The 21,749-nt window shown below is 39.2% G+C and overlaps 1 protein-coding gene across 1 annotated transcript; it reads right to left on the reverse strand.

The window, feature by feature from the left end:
* Positions 1-237: 237 nt before the first annotated feature.
* ZNF451 (zinc finger protein 451) lies at positions 238-20,210 on the reverse strand (the record flags this gene model as incomplete). The annotated part of the gene is made up of 7 exons (XM_010076779.1): positions 238-729; positions 3,064-3,138; positions 11,373-11,559; positions 12,515-12,645; positions 16,627-16,761; positions 17,870-19,521; positions 20,063-20,210. Coding segments are annotated over 7 exons (2,381 nt in total), but the record flags the coding sequence as incomplete, so codon positions are not given.
* Between the last annotated feature and the right edge of the window lie 1,539 nt (positions 20,211-21,749).

The raw sequence follows: 21,749 nt of genomic DNA on the forward strand, positions 1-21,749 counted from the left end.
ACACTCTACTATGCTACTATTGAAAAAACATACATATTTATAAAAATAAAGCTAACAAACTAACTGTACAGCCTGTGGTCCTGATTCTGACATGTATAACGAACAGGATGTAGATACAGTTACGGTCTATGAGGTGACTGGCCACAGGCAAGAGCTAGGCCATGTGTTCAAGTGATAAGCCTGGGATCTAAGCTTCTCTTTATAACAAGATTAGCTAGGCAAATCTGAGATAATTGGAGTTTACTATTTTTATCTGTTGCAAAGACCACATGAAAAGTAAATAAAGACAATGACATTTTGTGACAGAAAAATTAAACAAAAGAACAAATTTTTAAAAATCCAAACAACTGAAAACCCAAAATACCTAGTAAGACCAGCCTACTAATTAGGCAACAACTTATACAGCTAGACTGGAGAGACTTAGTCATCACCCATTAGAAACAGAATATGCAAAGGCTTAAAAATTTATTTTTATCATACACAATATATTGCAGCAGATATCCATAAACTCCAGCTGTTCATCAGCATGACAGAGGACATGAGATTATAAATCTAGCAATTCAAGATACAGATGTTTTTGAAGTGATATTTCTGAACCTTTGTAAATAGATGAACAAGCTTCCATTTTTGTGAGCAGCTCTGACGACATGGTGTTAGTGTACCGGAGTATCTTCATTTACATTTCCTCAAGGCTTCTCTTGATAGCCTCTTCCAATTCCACTTCTTGCTCTGTATAAATACAAAAAAAAAAGATTGTAATCTTAAAGTATGGTTGACAACTAGTCATAAACACAACTACATTATTACTACATAAAGCAACAAATTACTTCTGTTGGCAATGTCAGCAGACAGAAAAAAAAAGGTAGAAAAACAGCATCAAAGTATTTTCCCTCCTTCTGTCTTATGCTATCTTGTCAAAACTTTAAAATATTGTAACAATCTCTACAACCTTCCACTGTATTAACTAGGGGCAGCCCAATGATTAGTTTAAGAGTATAATGCAACTACATACTTACTGAGCACAACAATACCAAGATTAGAACCCATATGTATGCACCAAGAAAAAGAAATACATTAGTGGAAAACCAAACCAAAACAAAGAAACACAAAACAAGCAGAGAGGTTTCAGTATTTTCATTCCAGTTCCTTATCAATAAATATTGCTGTATCTACATTCTAACCTGGCACCACTGCTGTCACTCTTACTGAGAAGGCCAGATATAAGCAGAGAAAAAGTCATATCAACAGCAAGGATAGTCTAGATCAGGGCTGTAACACTTTTGGTGGTGGTGGGGAAGCCTGCATTGCACTCATCTGACTTAACAACCTCTCATCAACACCTTTCATAATACTCAAAATAGAAATCCTGTTTCTGCATTTAGGCTGTTATAGGCACTAATTGTTTGGTGTTAGTGAATTAAATCATAAGATAGACAGGGTTTATATGTACAGTAAATATGGATACCAATGCTATAGTTGGAAAAATTAAAGCATCTTTCAGACACGCTGACATTCTTGAATTACTCATCTTTTGCTTTAGGAGGGCACAAGCACATCCTGTAACAAAAGCTGTCTGTCCTTATGATAAAGGAAAGACAATAATTATATATATTAACATAACAGATTTTAAAACTTTAATTATTGTTGTTCTGTTTTATGCAAGGCCTAGATTTGGAGCAGAAATAACATCAATGAATACTCTCATGTCAGCAGAGCCATATTTATTCACCTGGACTTTCTTGCAACATCCGATACTACTGATGAAGAGATAAGTTAGTTTCTGAAAGGAAAACCTTACATGGTAACAGAAACAAAAAAGAAATTTTGAAATCAAAATAATGCAGAAAGTAATTTGCAGATAACTGCTTGCATTAAAATATGTTGTCAATTAGCTACTAAGCATGTGCAAGAATCAAGAATAAGGTCCAAACTGTGACTCTGTTCCTAAGGGCATGCAGTTTGCTCCCCAGTGATACCTGGATTGTCTTCTATTCCCTGGAGTTGCTCAAGCAGCTTTTTCTGCCTCCTACGCTTGCTTTTTCTCTTCTCCCAGCAGTTGCTACTGCTTTCTCCTTTTTACCCCCTTCTGGGGCTGATCTTGCCTCTTCACTCCCTTTCACCCCATGCTAGGACTGCTGTTAACCACGCAGGCAGCCAGTGTACACGGCTGAAGCCAGGCTGCTTCAGACAGTCCGATGGCTTCAGTGCTGCACCATCAGAACTGGGACCTCCTGCGTGCACCAAATGCCACTGCTGTCCCTGATGGCAATGCCCAGTGCTAGGGGGACCGGTGTGCAGAAACTTTCACTACTGTAGGTGAATATGTTGGACATTTAGTAACAATATGTAGTAACAGATGGTAAATTTATAACTGAATAAATTCTGGGAATATGAGATTCAGTTATCAGTTTTATCATTGACCTTGTACAAATCATTTATTGATTTTTTCTTTTTAGTTCATTTTATTTCCATCAAGCAAAAGGACAGAGACAAGCCTTTAAACAATACATAATTTTCAAAGAGCACAGTAGCCCATCACCAAAAATTAATAACTACATTGTCTGAACACCACCACTAAGCACAACAGCAAAAGGATGAAAACAATTTCAAATAAGATATGATGTAAGCAGACAGCTGTACTGCTGATTCAAACTTGTGCATACATATACACCTCTTTTAGGAGACCAGAGTGCTTTGCTGAAATATAATACCTACTGTTGAAGTACTTATTCAGAAGCTCAACTATTTAGTCAGTAGTTCTACTCTGCGTCAAAACGGTCATATTGAACTGGTACAAAGTGACCTCAGTCAAGTCTTTAATTGCACAATACCCTGTGGTGCACCAATAACATAGACTTTGAGTCTGCTGGCATACCTTTCAGGTTAGGAAGTTATTTTTTCTTTATAACTCATCACAGGGTTCTTAACTACTCAAGATTACCCAGCATATTTTAGAGAGTATTCCTGAGAGGTCACTTGCCATAAAACTCATCGGAAGTTCAGTTTCTGTATCTTGCATAATTGATAGCACTCCTGAACACAGAAAAGTAAAAATGAACAGACCTTCCTGTTTCTTTGTTTCTTCTAAGCTCCTCTTCATTGTTAGTTTGATATCTTCATCCTCTTCGCTATCTGAACCTTAAATGTACAAATTAAACATAAATTACACATTGCTTCCAATAAAAAAGTTAACAGTCCCCTCTTGCATTCTCTTACTGTGACAACATTATAGGTTGGATTTGAAGAAATACACCTGTTATGATCTGAAAATCAAGATACAAATATATTATAAAGGTAGTTTAAGACAGTAACTCAAGAGACAGAGCTATTTTTCAGCTACCTTTCTTCCTTTCTCCCCAAAATCTGGAGGCAGAGTTCTTCAATTTTATATTATTTCAAACCAGTAAGAAGAAGTAATAGGTGCAAAAGCTACTCCTAGTGTAGACTGCATTTGCTTTTTTGTAATACTCAGTTATTAAAAAAAAATACATTACTTTCTACAAAATGTATCAAGGATTTAATCATGGGAAGAAGTACTATAGCATGTCTCTGCCTACACATGATCTTAGCTGTATTTTGTTGCCTAAATACTCTATTTGAACAACAGAGTGCTATAACTCAACTGAAAAGTGCAATTCAGGAGATGTTGTTCAAGTCTCGCAGAAGAAAAAAGGTCGATATGTTTAGTTTAACCTGCTAACTCATCATAGCCAAGCCCAGCCAAAACTCCATGACCTTTTCCCTTCTAAATAACACTCCTCATGAGGCTGGTTTTCAGCTCCAGAATGACAGCTCTATTTTGAAGTGTCTAGTAGGGATTGGTGTACCTAAGGTGGTTTTTTTAAAATCTGTTTTAAACAGTCTCAGGAAACTACAGGTTAAAAAACAAACAAGTCGATGAGTCACATTATGCATTCATTCTCCTGCTACAGGCTATTGCTATTTTGAGAGATGGTCTCTGTAATGAGGTCTCGCAGCACTCGCAATCGACTAGATCTCCTATGGTCGTATCAACAGAAGCGCTTCCCTTAAAGTCATCACATTTATTAGTACATCAGTGTACTTATTACATCTACCAGTAAAGAACGTTCTGATATGGACATCAAATTTACTGACTGTGTGACTTCTGGCATTTTAAATGACCCACGTTAGGTGTTCAAAGAGACAGGTACACTTTCTAAAATTTGTTCTCAAACCTCTGACACATACACCTTGCTTGAACAGCAATGTTGCTGATTTTCCCAATTCCAGTAATACAGACTCCAACAGCTGGAATCAAACAGAGCTCAGGAGCCCAGAAAGATTCTAGAAACAGCTGGATATACACTGCAGTTAAAATGGTTTTTCTCCAGTCACTTGGCAGACTCACTGTGATTCTTTCTGGAGCTGCCTGCTATCTCTGGGAAGAAGAGATGCTATTTTTTACATCATCTTCCAAAGAAAACAAAACAAAAGAAAAATCCACACAACCCAAACACATGTCATTACAATCACTTATGAAAGTGAGGAAAGTGGCTTCTCCCTTATTATCCTTTTAATCTTCCAGCCTGGAAGACATCTCAGACTTCTCTAAAAAGTCTTGTACCTGTTCAGAGGTGTAACAGTTGAAGCAATCACTCCCTGACTCATTTATTGGCATAAGTAGAAGGGAAGAATTGAGATCTTGAGAGCAATACGTAATAAGGCATAGTCCAAGAGAGTCTCTGGTTTGGTTCCATTTCAAAGAAAAATGCATTAAGAGCACTTTCCTGAAAGTTTGTCGGGTTTTTTTTTAGGACCCTTGACAGAAGATGCTGGCAAATGGGAAAGGCAATATTCTTCTGATTGGCGTCCTGCCTAGGTGGTTAAACAGCAGAGGATCAGAGTACTCAGAAATTGAGCAGTTTCTTTCAGATATTTGCAGACAGAATTATTACTTCAGTTCATTAAGAAAAAGTGTAGGATTCATCTTATGTATTAATGTAAGCCTCATCTTGCCAACATGTTTTGCTAGTCACACCACCTTAATTACACCACTGTAATAACATGGGGTACACATTCATATTGGAACAGAGGTATATGCAAACTGGCATGCAAAACGTTTAAACATTTTCAAACAAGCTGCCTGCCCCATGATTTATCACTGCACCTGATATGCAGTAACTACATACTACTTGATAGCTATCACATCACAGAGAAAAGGTTTGCTTAAAGCATAGTTGAAGAAACACTATTCCACTGCCAGAAACTATGAAATTTGAAAACAATTAGTACTGATAATCTGCTCTTAGTTTGAAGGGGGCTGGGGAAATCAGCTCAGAGTCAAATGTGGTTATGAAGCATGTTAAAAGTCTTATGAGCTACGGTCTGCCTTCCCTGGTCATTATCTGCAAGACTTCTCTTCCCTCTGTCTAACTTTACTGATGCACATTCAACTTCCCATGAAGGCAGTTGCTAGATTCTCTGAAATCTTTGAGTTGGTGCAAGTAAACATATTAAGAGGCTAACAAAGTGCCAAATCTTATTTAGGAACTTCTCACACAAAGGCTTGTCAGTATTTCCAGTTATACTGAGATTTTCATTATCCAAAACCAAAAACATTATCATGTTTGTCCTTGGTGTTCTCCCCTCCTCCTACTCTCCCCAAACCTACACAGAGCAAAGACTAAAGGCACAAAAGCAGTAAAGATGAGAACTTTAAGATGTTCTGGCTCTATGGGAATCAGGAGTAAGACTGCAACACTCAGAAGAAAAGCTGTCTGCAGGCAAAAATCCTGCAAATAAGCATGTGAGGGGCAGGAATTCAGCTTCCTTTAGGGGCTAGACAGCAAGAACTATTAGTATGGAACTCATCACTTGTCAACTAAAGAGAAGGAAAGGACAACTGATTGAACAGATGCATTTTTCAAGTCAGAAGAGACCAGGCCCCTTTTCCACACGGGACAGGTCATTGTGCTTGATATCATGTTGCTCGTAGCATGTCTGCACCCTGGGACTGAACACTGCTCTCAGGAAGATCTTAGGTTTCAGTTAAGAATATACTCCATGCAAACTCCACAGAATGGCTGAGGGTGGAAGGGACCTCTGGAGGTCATCTTGTCCAGCCCCCCTGGCTCAAGCAGAATCACCTAGAGCTGGCTGCCCAGGACTATGTCCAGATAGCTTTTGAATATTACCAAAAAGATACTGTACTGGGAAGCTCAGAACCTGACAGCTGTGGCCTTACCAGTGCTGAGTAGAAGGAAAGGACCACCTCCCTGAACCTGCTGTCAACAGTCCTCCTCATGCAGCCCAGGGTACCGTTGGCTTTCTTAGCCATAAGAACATGTTGCTGGCTTGTCGTCAACTTGATGTCCACCAGGATCGTCAGGTCCTTTTCTGAATAACTGTCTTCCAGCTAGTTGACCCCCTGGTCTGTACATACTGGCGCTGGGGGTTGTTCCTCCCCAGGTGCAGGACTTTGCACTTCTTGTTAAACTTCATGAGGCTCCTGTCAGCCCATTTATTCCCTGTTGTCAAGGTTCCTCTGGATGGCAGCACAACCTTCTGGTCTATCAGCTGCCACTCCTGGTTTTGTGCCATCGGCAAACCTGCTAAGGGTACACTCTGCCCCACCATCTAGGTCATTAATGAAGATGATAAACAGGACTGGACCCAGTACTGACCCCTGGGGTACACCGCTGGTTACTGGCCTCCAACTGGACTTCATGCCACTGATCACCATGTTCTGGGTCTGGCCATTCAGACAGTTTTCAAGCCACCTCACAGTTTGTTCATCCAGCCCTCACTTCATCAGCATATACTCGTGGTAGTGCTGGCATCTTCTGATGATTGAGAGTAAAGAGAATGTTTAATTTGGAGAAATGAGGCATGTCCTGTCTCTCTTATTAAAAATGTTTACCACGTCCTGTAGTTCCCAACACCTCTGGAATCAGAGGAAAAACAATTGCTCAGTTTCTCAGCCAAGAGATCCTAAGATACGGCCTCTTCTCTACTACATTTTGTTAAATAAACAACAGTTTATTTAGGACAGTTTGACTGTACCCATCCCCTCAAAGAAATCTTACTGCTCACTATTGTCCTCACATATTGCCAAATGCCTGCTGGAATAACAAAAAAAACAGGAAAGCAAATTCTGGATTAATATAGTGCTCAAGAGATCAGAAAGATTAACCCTAAAGATAAGAGCAAATATAGTGACTTTTTTGACATTTCATGAATCTCTCACAGAAACCTATCCTTGGAACAGACTGGCATACTCTCCCAGAATACAAGCGCCACCTGCTGTCCCGACATCCAAGTGTCACAGCTTCAATTTGAATCGGTCACCCACAAGGCTCAGCATAATTCCACCCCACCTCTTCTCTTGCAAACTCCCCCCTCATCCCCTTAATAATTTCCATCACGTTTACTGGTTTTTCTGTCTCACCAGAAATTCAGTTTCCCTTCCCCAGCATTAAGTCCTCCTCCCTTGCTGCACAACTTAACACACCTCCTGACTACTCCACAAATTGTGCAGTCTCACACCTTACCTCCACTTCTCTCTCCTACAATGCTCCTTCTCTTAGTCTTTTCAGTAACTCCCAGTCTCATCTGCCTCTCTCCCATCCCAGTGTATGGTGACATGAATATCACACTTAACTCACTGTTTCCCCAACCACTGACCCTTTTCCTTTTACAGCTGATGTCTGAAGTTTTAGTGCTACCTTACATTAAGGATACCATTCAAGTTACCTCACTCAGGATCCTAGTAACTACTTAGGTAGAAAGCTGAGATCAGTACCCCATCCTTTGTTAGCAATCACGTTCCATATGCGTGATCACGCAGTCTTTAAAATACTGTTCCTTGGCTTCAAGATTCCTTTCCTTTATTCCTTCTTCAATATGTCCCCAGAGGATCCTCCCCACGTACTCCTCCCCAATACTTACTGCTCTAATCTGTTTCTTCATTCAGGTAACATCATCTGTAAATGCAAGTACAGCTGCTTCTGGCTGAGGGTTCACAAATACGCAAGACCTCTCTTCTTCTACACAAACTAAAGCTTCACTCTATGTAGCTCTCCCTACAGATGCTCATTCATCTGTTCATTCAAGTGTAGCATGACTAAAAATAAAGCTCTCAATCCCCCACCCTCCTCCAATTGCATTTTTTTGAAACTGTGCCCAGTACCATGACGGTCACTCAGATTTTCATTTAACCTTCATCTTACACATCTCTCTAACATTCAAAACCAGAGTAAACTAAACTTCGAGGATTTTTTGGTAGGATCTGAGTGGTGAGATCTTCCCAGTTCATCCAGTTGCCTACAATTCTTGTTGAGACTCATTATCTTAGGTCTCAATACATTGCTGTCTGCCTAGGGCACATACGTATATTCAAAGATGCAGACAAGAGATGCCATTGACATACCAAAGCCAATAATAACTACCTGTTGTAGCTAAACACAAGGTTACAACTCAAGGGTGACTTTCTTATCACTCCCTACTGCAATGGGCTGTGGCCACTTTAAACAGTGTAAATAAAGGAACAGATGCTTACTAGAGTAACCATCATTCATTCACGGTGCATTACACTGCAGATGCTCACGTCCTTCACATTCAGTCCGAACGGTGGGGGCTGGAGGCTGTGACCTATCTTAAGTCATTTGCAGTCTGTGTTAACTGAAGGTTTGGAAAAAGCAGAGGCTGGGGTCAGATGTGGTATTCATATTGGACCTCAACACTCAGACTTGACTACTGAGAAGCCAAGCAATCTATTCTCAGTGTCTTCTGTTAATTACTTCTTAACTCCTCTTAAATTCTTTTGTTGTCTGTACGTAAACCAAAAGATTTTTGGAATAGTGGAAGCTAGGAAGCTTAATAGCACTCATCAAAATGAACCAAAATCCTGTTCTTCCAAATATAAACTCTGATAGAAGCCACATTCAGTAGTATTTAAACACTTCAGGCAATAATAGCAGATTGAAGACGCAGGCTGACAACTCTGCTTCAGCACAGTGGAAACGTATAAGCTGTAGCAGTTCTGTCGTTACCGGATATCAAGTGTTGAGATGTGGACAAGGGAATAATGGTGTTTTTCTGAATGCTACAAACATGTCTTTGCAAAGGAATTATAAAGAGAGGCATTGAAAACTTCTACCCTTCTCAAACCACTCGATTAACATGTATGAATCTCCCCTCGTGTGTTGTGCTTTCAGCATAAAAACCCCAAATCTTCCGTATTTATGAACTCAGGTTTAGCAGCAGAAGAGAGCAAATAAGAATAACTGTCTTGCCTACTTATCTCAAAAGGAATTTCATGCAATCAATACAGCCTATGGTCTCCTAAGGTAACATATAGTTGATACCCTATTGCAACATATGAGAAGATTTTTATTTATTTATTTTAAAATGAATGCACATACCACAGTTCCCACAGCAGTTCTGCTGACAAGGTAAAATGTTTCACAAGGTGCAACTGTCAGAGACTGCCACAATGCAAACACAATCCAGCTGCTCACAGGCTAATGATAGCTCTGTGAAGGTGATTCAGGGAAATAGGTTTTTCATTTTAAAGTTCATCCAATGCCAACAACTGTCTTATATTTTTCAACACAATTCTCTGTAGCAACTTTGTGTCTCTTATTTCTCCCTCCAGAATAAGAGCCATAGGCTGGAGAAAGTCAAAGCAAGCAGTTCTTGTTTATGTTTCCTTATATTCAGCTGCATTTCTGTAACAGGACAACAGGTTATACCAGCCTATGAAGCACTGCATGATTTTCCATCTCAGCCCTCCAATACTGGTCTTGCCACACTAAGACTTGCAAATGCTTGCTGATGCTGCTGAGCCACAATGAAGTATGTATTATGCAGCGGCCTTTTTTTTTAAAAAAAAAAAAACCAAAACAACACTTAACAGACTCTTGGTAATTTCATCATCCAACTACGCACTGAACATACGCCTATTATCAAAACTGAATTTTCTAAAGTCTGGTTTTAATACAGGAATAGGTAGCTCTCACTATCCAGGTCCATCCCTGCTGACACTGACTGGAGAAAGGGACCAAGGGTGGCTCAAAACAATTCTGTTCCTTACACGTTTGCCAGTGAAGGCGGACAGCCAAAGGACTCATGCATGTTTCCATCATTTTCCGGCTCAAAGCTGGTGTTTTGTTTTGGTTTTGCTGTTTTTTGTTATTGTTGTTTTTTTTATAACAACCACATGCATAACTTAAGTGGGATGAACAACAGACAGCCAGCAAGTTAAGGCTTGGGGCTTCTCCATAGTGCCCATCACTGTAACAGTAAATTAAATATTAACGTAGTAAAGGACATTGAAAGACGGGTTAGATACGGGAACTTCCGAAAGCAATACTAATACATAGAAAAATACTGAAAATGGTTAGATCAAAATCATTGCCTCTGAGCCAGTATACTCCAGTGAACAAAGCTTTACTAGCAAAACTACCCCGGCAGGAAGCTAGAGCACCCTTATGTAGCAAAATAGTCATTCTCCTCTCCTCACCATCTCAGATCAGTAAGTTGCACAACAAACGGTACAAGAAAGGAAGCCCCTACAGCTAAATTGACCCAAATTGACTGCTTGGAAGTTACAGCTCTCTCCCAACTCTTCCTCGCAAAAATATGCAAAGCTCCCAAAGAAAAACCAGCCTCCCACATTAATATACAGTTATAGCTATAATTAAAGAGCTCTATCAATCTAGGAATTTCAATATGCTCTAAAAAGAAAACATTCATAGTGGGAATGTAATGATTCAATGCGTAGCTTTATGGATTAACTGTGAAGAAAAGTCATCCTCCCCCTTGAGCAAAATGAACTGTGCTAGTGAAAGTGACAGTTCTGTAACTAACTATGCCAATAAATTTGACTGGTATGGCTGCTTCTGGCTGGGAATCACATCTCCATGATGCCTCTGAAAAATCCAGACCAGCAAATGCCTGGGGTGGCCAGAAAACTCTATAAGCACCTTTTTGGTATCAGAAGCACATAAATCAGTTCCAGCTCACCACAGATCATTTCTTCAGGAAGCCATTTAATTATCCTATCTTTATTTTTCCATTTTAGCAATCGATGCAATTCCCCTTTTTTATCTCTAAACAGCTTCTCCTTAACTGGAAGGGAGTTTTCAGACCAAAATAATAGTTTGTCCCCTGCTATCATAAGGAATATAGGAAGGACAGAATTTGTTATGTTGAATAAAAATACCTAATTAAGTCTGTTTTCAAACCTTGCTCCAGGCAAATTGATTTTCTGCTCCATATTTCATTGAAATACCAGTACAGTACAAAAAGCATCAAGTAACAGCTTGTATTACCAGCACAAACGTTCAACTCTTTCATTGGAAAGAACTTCTGGTTGATTGGAAAGATTGTATTTAATGTTTACTTTCTACCTTTTGTGGTATCTGAAATGCTGTTTAGCAAGGCACACATCATGTCTCCTTCAATGTGGTGTGGATTTAGGATGCGAGCTGACCGCTGGGTCATCTTAAATTGACTTTCCAGTTCCAGGAAGCTTTTGTCTCCAGAAAGTACAGTGAAAGGAATTTGCTTGGGCAGGCGTGCATCCAGACGACCAGCCTGTACAGAAACAAGTGTCAAGTGTTGAACTGAGATAATATTTTTTATCTTGTGAGGTTTGGCTAGCATTTTGTAAGACAGGTCTTCATAGGCAAACTTTCTACAGCAACCCACCTCTGCTTTTATGGTCCAATGCACGTTATACCACTGTGAAAGGTGTATTTCAACAATTTGACACTGCATTTATTCTACACATGTGACAACAGATAAGAGGAAATGTCTATCAGAACAGTACAGATGGAGTGTGGAACAAATTCCTAAAAAGCAGCATTTCAGAACTATCTCCACATCAAACAGATGACGTACAGAGCATTATTTAAGAATCATAAAAAAAAGTGTAGTGTAACATACAAACACTGTTGCAAAACACATTTATATTGTACAATTAGATTCTCAAGCAGTTTTATCTAACGGATAAAGCATTATATTAAGAACATTAGTCCCCATGGCATCCCAGACTCCTGTCCTTCACCTGCACCTCTCCCAAGCCAAAGTCCTGGGTCTACTGAATAGAAACACTGCTTTTTGTCATCTCGGCAGGGCCTCTGAAACTGGCACTCATCCAACTCCATCTTAAAGATGGCTCTAGATTGGAGCTATTTCAAAGGACATGCAGGAGTTACATTTCTCTCTGAGACAGAAACTATAAGAATTGTGAGTTTTTATTCTTCATTCTGTAACCAGACCCTTCCCCTCCACAACAGAATGATGTCTTGTTTGGGCTAACTTTTTTATTCCTACAGAAAGAAAAATGAAATTTAAATCACTTCTCAACAGGCTGTCTGCACTCAGTTCAGTGACAGGCTTATATTTCTTTTTAGTGGATAGAGAAGCCACATAAAGAGAATCTAATAATCTCATCTGTACTTAGTACTTAACATCAATAGCAGCTATCATCTGCCACTCTTCTCTTGGTACAGAAACAGAACAATAAAGAAAGCGCACAGTAACTTACATGAACACAGAGAGCAAAGTCTGCTGCTTCTCTTCTGGTACCGCAACGTGGATGAAGAAAGAAACATCCAATCCTCTTAAGATAATTGTAAATTTTGCACTGCACTGGAGGTTTCCAGTTGCTGTATCCTCCTAAACAGCGAAGAAAAAAAAAAGAAAACAAAACCAATGAAAACAAACCAGAAATGCCACCATGAATTAAGAATGCAAGAAGGCAAAAGCAAAGATAGATCTGGCTTTAAAGACAGAACTTATTTTGACCAAAGTGAAAGCTAAAATAATGTGTAACCAAAATCCCAAAAGAACTCTTATTCTTTGGTTAGAAAGCAAAAAAGGAAAAAGTAGGTAGCCTGATCCTACACAAAGCCTCTCATTCAATTTTGTATTAATTTTTCTCCTAATCCTGAAAAACTTATCTTCTAGAAATCATGTGCGTTTAGACACAAGGATGTACTTTTTTCCAGTTTTAAGCACAGTTATGGTTAATGTGCAGAAGCAGAGGAGCTCTGGGAACACAGTACTAACAGAAATGCTTCTCTTAGGGAATCCTGTACTAATGTAATGCCCAAGTTTATTTCCAACACACTCCATAACTACCTGACGCACCACATGTCAGATCCAAGAGCTGGAACCACAGCTGAAACAAATGCTAGAATCCTGAAAAACACTTGGATGCAGTCAAGGATAAGCAAAATGAAGCTACAACTGGGGAAAAAAATTAGTGCAGGAATTTTCTCAAGTGTCCTAAAACATGTAGTTACTGGCTGAGAAAATAGCTGGATAGATGAGCTGAGTAACAGGCCTGCTAGAGATAAAAAGAATACCAGGCTGAAACAGGTTGCAAAGGAAAGGAAAGGAGCAGCAAATCTCTCAAGAAGAGAGGGGAAAAACAGGAGCTTGCAGTTACTATGACAACATAAAAAGAAAAACAAATGGAAGGACAATTTGAAAGGAGTGAATAAGAATTTAATGACATTCCCAACTGCTAAGAAATAATGGGACTGCAATGGGGAAGAAAATGTGTTGCTTTATCTGCCAGATGATAGAGAGGTTGGATCTAAGAAAGGATTTTGAATGGAAAGTGAAAGCAGCCATTGATGGCACTTCATATGAGGACATGTGAAACTAAGGCTGAAGTAAAAGGCTACGGAGGATGGTGTATTCTAACCTGCCCACCCCCAGTCTGACAAAGTAGAAGCAGTCTTTAGTAGATTTCTCCTGAGGTTTTTTGGGTTTTATTGTTTTGTTTTGGTTTTTTTCCCTTTCAGCCTAATGGCTACAAGAAGGTATCAAAAATGATCTCAAAGATTTAGTTAACAGACTACACATAACTAGTTTAGGGGTATTTGTCCATGAGAAAAATGTTATTTGCAAGTCATTCTCATCTGCTGCAACAGCCTTGGTCACTGCCAGTTGGGAAAGACTTGTAATCACTCACCCTGGCTTTTGGCTGTATAAATGCACAACACAAACATTTGACCGGGACAGCTGAAGGCAATGACAGAACTGTATTTACTCTGGTGGAGCTAGACCACAAATGGGTGAAGGACAACTAAATATCTGAAAATACAAACAATGCAGATCCTGGGCAACACAATGTAGGAACTCAAAGCAAAGCTAAGGCTGTATTAGCAATAGGAATAACAGAAATAATGCAGAAGTATCATAAAAATAGTAAAAAGAAAATCATAAATGTTGTTTGGGAAATGTAGAAAAAGAATCAGAAGACACAGGGATGTCACTGTATTTTTACAGACTAAACAAACAAGAATAGCATGCATCAAATAATGAGAGGGCACCTACAACACCAAATCCAGATGTGCCCGGGAACCTCAGTGTTCCCAGGCTCTGTAACAATATAGTTGTCACTAATAAACGGCTCAAGCGTTTTCTGATATGAATATGGCCCATTTTAATCACCACTAACTCTTCAGCATGGATTTTCCAGTTCAAGTGCCCCAGAGGCCATTCCCACAAGGCAGCCTGCATGCAGCAACCCACATGGGAAGCAAGAAATGGAGTGGCACTGCCGTGGACCGGGCTGTGCCAGCAGGCTGTGTCTGGAACATCCCTGGGCACAGCATCTTAACTAACACAGAGGTACCTTTGGGTAAGATTATTCTGTTAACAGATGCTCCTAACAATAGATTAGTCACATTAAGACTGTTGCTTCTCTTTCTTTAGACAGGTCAGAGAAGAGACATTTCTGACAAACACTTCTGGGTTCAACCAATTTTTTCTTACTGAATCAAGAGAGAGCATTTTAACCTTGGAAAACAGTAACAGCACAGAAGACCCTGTCATAACAAAAAAGCTTGGGTCAACTAATGACAAAACAGTTTTGATTAAATTAAATAGAGTCACAAAGTATGACTGAAAGCAAGCATCTGAATTCAAGTGGGAACAGTTTGACATAACGGAATAATTATTCTTTGCTAAAGTATTTTTTATAAAACCCAGACAGAGTAGCTTTGGACTTTAGATGCCAAACAGCCCTGACATTTCTTCAAGTCAGAATCCTAACAGTTTCTTACTTTTACCTGTAGGAAAAAAAAAAAAATGTTTTTCCAAGGCCAAGTGGATTGAATAACTACAGAAACAAACTACAAACCTTCAGCAATTAAAAACCACAACCAACCCCAAATCACAATAGCCTTAGAAGTCAGGGAGCACAGAGGTGTAGTGAAATTTGACCAGAAGTCAAGCAGGGCAAAGCCTCACAAGAGATAATAAGAACAAACAACAGGTTGTTCAGCCATATAGAAAAGAGAATAAAAACAAATGGAGCAGCCAGGAAGCAAGGATGAAATATAAATCCAGGACAATGAGGTATAATTTAAATTCTCAAAAATCAGTATTTTCTGGAGCTTCGTGTGCATGTGCAAGAATACCGTTACTGTACAGAGAGGCCAAAGGCTAGGCAATGACAATACAGGTAATGACATAGAAGCAATGCCTGAGCAGAACACAAAACTCAGGAGCATAACCTGCTTTAACAACGACCACCAGAGGATCCGTCCCTAGAGCTCCTTACAACCAGACATTTGACTACAGGTCCAGGAGCACAGCTGACTGAAGAACTTAGACTTTACACTAACAGACTTGCTCTGCCTTCATCAGCTAACTGGATTACCTGTTTCTAAGAAGAAACAAACAAGTGATTCAGGCAGCAAGAGGCCTTTCTGTCCAACCTCAGCAGGATGAAAACTCTCAGCTTTCAGGATGTTCTTGATTATCTTGCAAAGGAAGGGATAATCAAGAACATTAAATAAAGTGCAGTGCAGTGGTGTTTACTAATTGTAAAATATGCCTGACAATTCCTACAAGTCTGTTAAGACGATGCCTATGTTTCAGGCAATAAATATTTTGAAACTGTCTCTTATCTAGACTTTACTGAAGTAGTCAATGTACCACAGGCAAAATAATTATAAAGGCAGATACAGAGAAAACCAGTAGAAAAAGCATGAGGTAGACAAGAAGTTGGTTCAAGAATAGTCAGGTAAGGAAAATATCAAGTTAAAGGGATGCTATTGGTAGACTTCGCAAAAAGTTTTCTTACAAACCCATAACAATATCAATTCCATCAATCACCTTGTACCACTACTGGCATCCTCCAGATGTGAGATACACCTATGGATGCACAGGATGACCAGGGACATCCTTACAGAGCAAGCCAGAGACAGAACAAAATTCAAGAATAAGAATGTAAAATCCTGCCTTTTGGAACTAAAAAGAAAAAGAACATTATGACAAGAACTTGGGAGTTAAAAAGAAAATCATCTCTGAGTATAATGGCTGTCCTGATAATTACAAAAACCTAGTATGATAAAGCCTAAGTAAGTTCAGGAGGGAAGCCAGAAAGACCACTAAACTGTTTAGCAACTCTGGAACAATATTCTACAAGGAATATATTCCAAGAACAGAGGAGGTTAAGACGGCATTAGAAAAGTTCAAGAACATTTCTATTGCATGGTGCTTGTGACACTGTGACTTAAGAAGCCCTGGTAGCTGCTTATTCCTGTGCTTCATTCTCTCAGATTCAAAGAATCTCTGCTCAAGTATTTGTGTAGACTTATTAAGCTTATCTTCCTATTTCCTTCCATCACTTTTTACCTTGAAAGCCCCAGATAAATGTCCCTTGGTTCAGGTTAGCTGGCAGCTGCGTGAATAAGCTTCCCCAGTTGTCCAGATCCACCAACACAATGTGAGTCATGGTACTCAGGTAGTCAAGATCAGGAAGTTCACCATCTTCAATGGGATAAAAAGGACACATTTAAAGTTCACCTACTTTCTGGTCAACCAACATACATCAGCTTAGATATGCTCTTGAAAATTCATGTATTCGACTTTTCTATAAGCAAAAAGTTACAAAACATTATCCTGTTTGGTGACTGCATTGTTTTTAAATCAACTGAAGCAGCATTTAGTAACACACAAATCAGGCAGAAGAAAGTAGAATCTATCAATATGATGGTGTAGAGCTGGACAGTTTTGTAGTAGACACAGAAAGCTGCTGTCCTGCATTGACATTTTAATAGTCTATTTAATATTGAACTGCACACCCTCTACTATGGCAAGCCTGTGACATTTAACTGCTTACATGCATAAAAGCACATCAAATGTTTAGAGGCACACTTTTTGCTGTATAACTAAAATAAATGCCAATCTTTTAATCAAACACATTATGACACCAAAAACACTTCCAGTTTTTGAACACAACATGCACCTTCAGCATTCTTGATGTCATTTTTAGAAATGAAATTAACTTCAAAAAAAAATATTTACATGCCCAAGGCAAAAAACCTGAATATATAGTAAGAATATAAATTCTTAGCTGAAACTATTTTTTGGCAAGCTAAAGGAAACTGAGAAGATGGTGTTATAATAGAACTGCCCACACAGAAAGCACTACCAGGCTTATAAATATTTATACATAAAAAGAAGGCAAGTTTCTCTTGAATGTGTGTGTATTATAGACCACTTCTACATTTCTGGGAATTAGATCTCTGTTTGGGGTCCTTGATCGTCCTCTTCATTTTAACACCAAATTATGCTCCTAACTAATTTGAAAATGAAATGTTTCAGTCCCAGGGTTCTTGCACCTGCCTACTTTTTGTTTTATAAAGACTTCATGCATACAGCATACAGCAATAAATTGTTGAGTCCATGTTCTGGAAATGCAAATACTAAGATTCAAAATGCAGCTTTGAGAAGTAAGAAATATACAATTCAGAGCTGATTTATACACTGGATGTAGGCAAACGGTATGCTATGTACTTGTACTGACACTGAAATGGAATGTGTCAAAGACCGTATTTTTCTAACATTAAAAAAATATATATATGTATCTACAAACCTTCACCAGGTTCTCCAGAATGGGCCGAGTTTTCTTCTTCTTCCTTCTTTCCCTGTACTGGTCCTTGCAGAGATGACTGTGGTCTTTCCCGAGTCTTGGATGGAGACACCTGAAATTCTAGCTTCTGAGGTTTTCTGTCCACACAAGCCCCACTTGCTGTGAACTTGAATACTGTATTGTTCGGTTGTGGTGCAAGACCTGACAGATCAGGTTTCTGCAAGAAGCAGTGTTTCATGTGATAGTGTTGATGTGCACTCTGAAGGTCATTGAAATTTTTGTTGCATGCAGCACACCTAACAACATACATCTCTTCCTTGTGTTTCACTGACAGATGCCTCTTGAGATGACTGTTCAAATCAGCAAAATTCTGTGCAGTTGCAGAACAGAGGCAGCATCGAAACCATAAGTTTCCTTTTTGTAGCATGGCTTTCTGACAATTCACATAATCGTTCCTCCTGTTTATTTTGGAGACATAAGTTGTCCGGCAACCACAGGTTAAACAGTCTCCTTTTTCTACTGGGAGGAAGTCCTCCTCTTTTTTTATTGATACTTCCATCAGCTCAGGCACAAACGCATAGTCCATGCTATGAATCTCCTTATAATGGATTAGAAATTCTTCTTCTGTGTCAAAGAAGAGATTACCACAAAGGCCACAGAAGTATTTAGTCTGTATCTCCTGGTTATGATGCTCTTGGAAGTGTCGCTGTAATGTTCCTAGTTTCCGAAAGTGATTTCTGCATAAGCCACAGCAGTATCTGTGAAATGCATGGCTTTCTAAGGACATGCAGTGTTGTTTAACACTCTCTTCAGACTCAAACATCTCCTCACAAATGCGGCATTGCCATTTTCCCCGAACAGGACTTTTTTCAGGGGACAGTTCCATAGGACTAGGAACGCAGTCTTCCCTCCCATCTGCGGAAATGCATACTGTGTCAGAAGCAGATGGCATAGGTTCATCTTCTACAGCTTCTTGCTCATAATAGTAACTATGTCCACCATGAAATTCAGTCACATGTCCCATAATATCCTCTTCTCTGCGAAGATCTACAGAGCATGCTCTGCACCGGAGAAGAAAATTATTCAAGTGTGCTCCGCCATGGAATCGACTCATATGCAGGCGGATAATGCTTGAATTTTCAGCAAGCTTTCCACACACAGCACACTTGTGACAGATCCTATTTGCTGATAAAATGTGCTTTTCTACTGACTCTTCTGTAAAAAACTTCTGAAGGCATTCACAAAACCAGGCTTTTACTTTGCAAGCACTACCTTGACTTTCATTTGCTACATGATCTTCATTTTTATCTTTTAAATTGCTCTTCCGTTTTGAAGGAGTAGACTCCCTTTCGCTGGTAGACTCATTCGAAGTCAAATGCCTTTTAAGCAGTGGTCTTGACTGATCTGCAATATGGCACAAATGAGACAGATTTTTATTTTTTCCGTTGATATGACAGAACATCAAGATGGACTCTTCCATTGTAGTAAGAACTTTAATGTTATGTTGAGTGGTTTGCTTATGCTGGGTGATCTGATTCTTATCAGCAAACAGTTGATCACAGTTCTCACAGTGACCTTTTGTTTTAAATATCTCTGCAACTTGGGAGATGCTCTTCTTTGACGCTGCCACAGGCCCAGAATTACGACAACGTGTTCTAGAACAGATTAAAAACATAAAGAGGTTACATCACAACCTGAAACATTTTTAAATTTTCAGACATACTTTGAAATATTACCTAGTAGCTACAGCAATTAGTGCGTGGAAGTAGTGTCCTCTGTATACTTTAACTCATCTACTAGCTTGTCAACAAAAACATGCAATGCCTGTCTAGTCCCTGCACTTTAAAGAGAATTAGGTGCTCATTTCCAAAACTAGCACTTAGATTGATGCTTATGTCAGTCCATTCTACAAATAAAATACTGCTAACTTAGAAACAGTGGAACAGAGACCAAGTTTTGTTGTTCAGAAAGTAACAAAAAGGATACAGCCATCGATCAGTGTTCTGCAGTGAATTGCGTGGGGTAAAGTGAGGGAAAAGACATGGAGAGGGGGCAGTTTTTTGATAGTTTACTCAGGAAACCAACATTCAGATGATCCTAGATGCCCCGACATCTACTAGTACCACTAAGAACACATCTGCCTATCTGTTATCGATCTACGGATGGTCACATTCTAGACAGGTGTCTCTCACAAACCTGAAATGAGCTGTTAATTCCATATGTGAACGTAGTATCTGGCAGCAGGATATACACTTCACTTGGAAGGGGACCTCTTTGCACCGAGATATCAGAAGGTTCTTTGCATAGGATGGGAAAGGCAGAGGAAGGCCAGCCTCCATTTCATCTATAATATGGAATGGCAGAAAGTGTAACCACATGTTAAAGAGTTCTTTCATAGTATTTCAGCTCTCAGATGACACACTTACAATTGTACTTGTTTGTCACAGAGTTCAGAAAGCAAGCTACCGTGTGCCAGCTGAGTCACAGTAATAGTGCAATGGAAGCGTTAAGTAAAACTGCATTAATTTTTTAAACTGCTGTAACAACCTCATATCTGTTTGCACCTTGCTTTTTCATACTAAGCGACCAACTCTACTTCCCTTTTCCTCCTTCTACAAGTTCAGGTCAGATATCTCTCTTAGGAAGGTTCTTATGGACCTTCTTCCCCTCCATCTATCACCACCTGTCTACTCTTACTACATTCACTTTTGTTTAAAACCATAGTGTATTTACAGAAGAAAAAAGCATGCAATTAATTTAACAAGTTCCCACATGCTTTGACCATCTCTCTCTTTCCCATCCTCAATGTTAATTCTGTTGAAGTTTTTAGGTGCAGGACTTTCTGTTGTTCCAAGTACATACTCCATTTCTAACTCCAGGTACCAGCAGAATAAAAAATTTTCTATTGAAAAGAGTATGGGAAATGGCTTTTGAACTATATACTGCTGTTAATGTTCTGCATCTTAGGAGGCAAATTATTTTTGAATTTTCTGTTTAGTAAGATGTGATGATCTGTAGGAAGTAATTTGAGGTTATGCCTTTCAGCTAACTTCACTGCCAGATCTTACATGCTGATAATATTAATCATGAAGACCGACCTACCAATGCAAAGGAAAAAATGAAACCCTTCTCTTTTTTGTTCTGAGCTAAGTGCTATCCCCTCTCTAAAGAACAAAACACTATTTTGTGCTTTTAATCTTTTCAAAGCAATAGCTCACCAGTAATCTTTTTTAAAACCTATGGCCTGGTGTTAAAGGTATCTACAGTCAGCACATTCAGAATTAATAACCTATTTGAGAATAAAAGTATATTAGATTTACAACACATAAGAGAACTCAGAACCATGCAGCTGACTGTCACTTCCATGAAGACAGCAGTATTGACTCGACCTGCAAGAAGATTCCTCCAAAGCCTGTCTTTATTGTATTTTTCCTGCAGTCACTCGGGGGGAGGGCAGAAGTAGAAGACATAGTTATGATGAAGAAAAATAACTATACCAATCCTTTTGGCCATGTATGCTTATCCTGAAAGCTAGACTACCTAAAATACGAATAAGAAGTCAATTCCACCTGTACCTCCCTCTGTCTCAGCCACTTACCCAACATTAAAGTAAATGCTTTAACGTCTATTGCTTATTGAAAGCTAAAAAGTCAATACAGCCATGATGGTCACTAACCCTGTTTTCAAGACCCTGATCAGACAGATATCTTCTGTGGAATCTAGTAAGTATGGTTCAGGATGTTACCAGCTCACAACATAACCAGTATTTTAGCCTTCAGTAGCAATGCAGCCAGAGCAAGGCATCAGACCGGCAGCACTGTTCCAGCTAAGTAAGTTAAATTTGCAATTTAACTGAACTGAACTTGGCAAGGGACGTGAAAAA

This window comes from Pterocles gutturalis, unplaced genomic scaffold (assembly GCF_000699245.1).
Source record: "Pterocles gutturalis isolate BGI_N339 unplaced genomic scaffold, ASM69924v1 scaffold3768, whole genome shotgun sequence".
In the NCBI taxonomy this organism is placed as follows: domain Eukaryota; kingdom Metazoa; phylum Chordata; class Aves; order Pterocliformes; family Pteroclidae; genus Pterocles; species Pterocles gutturalis.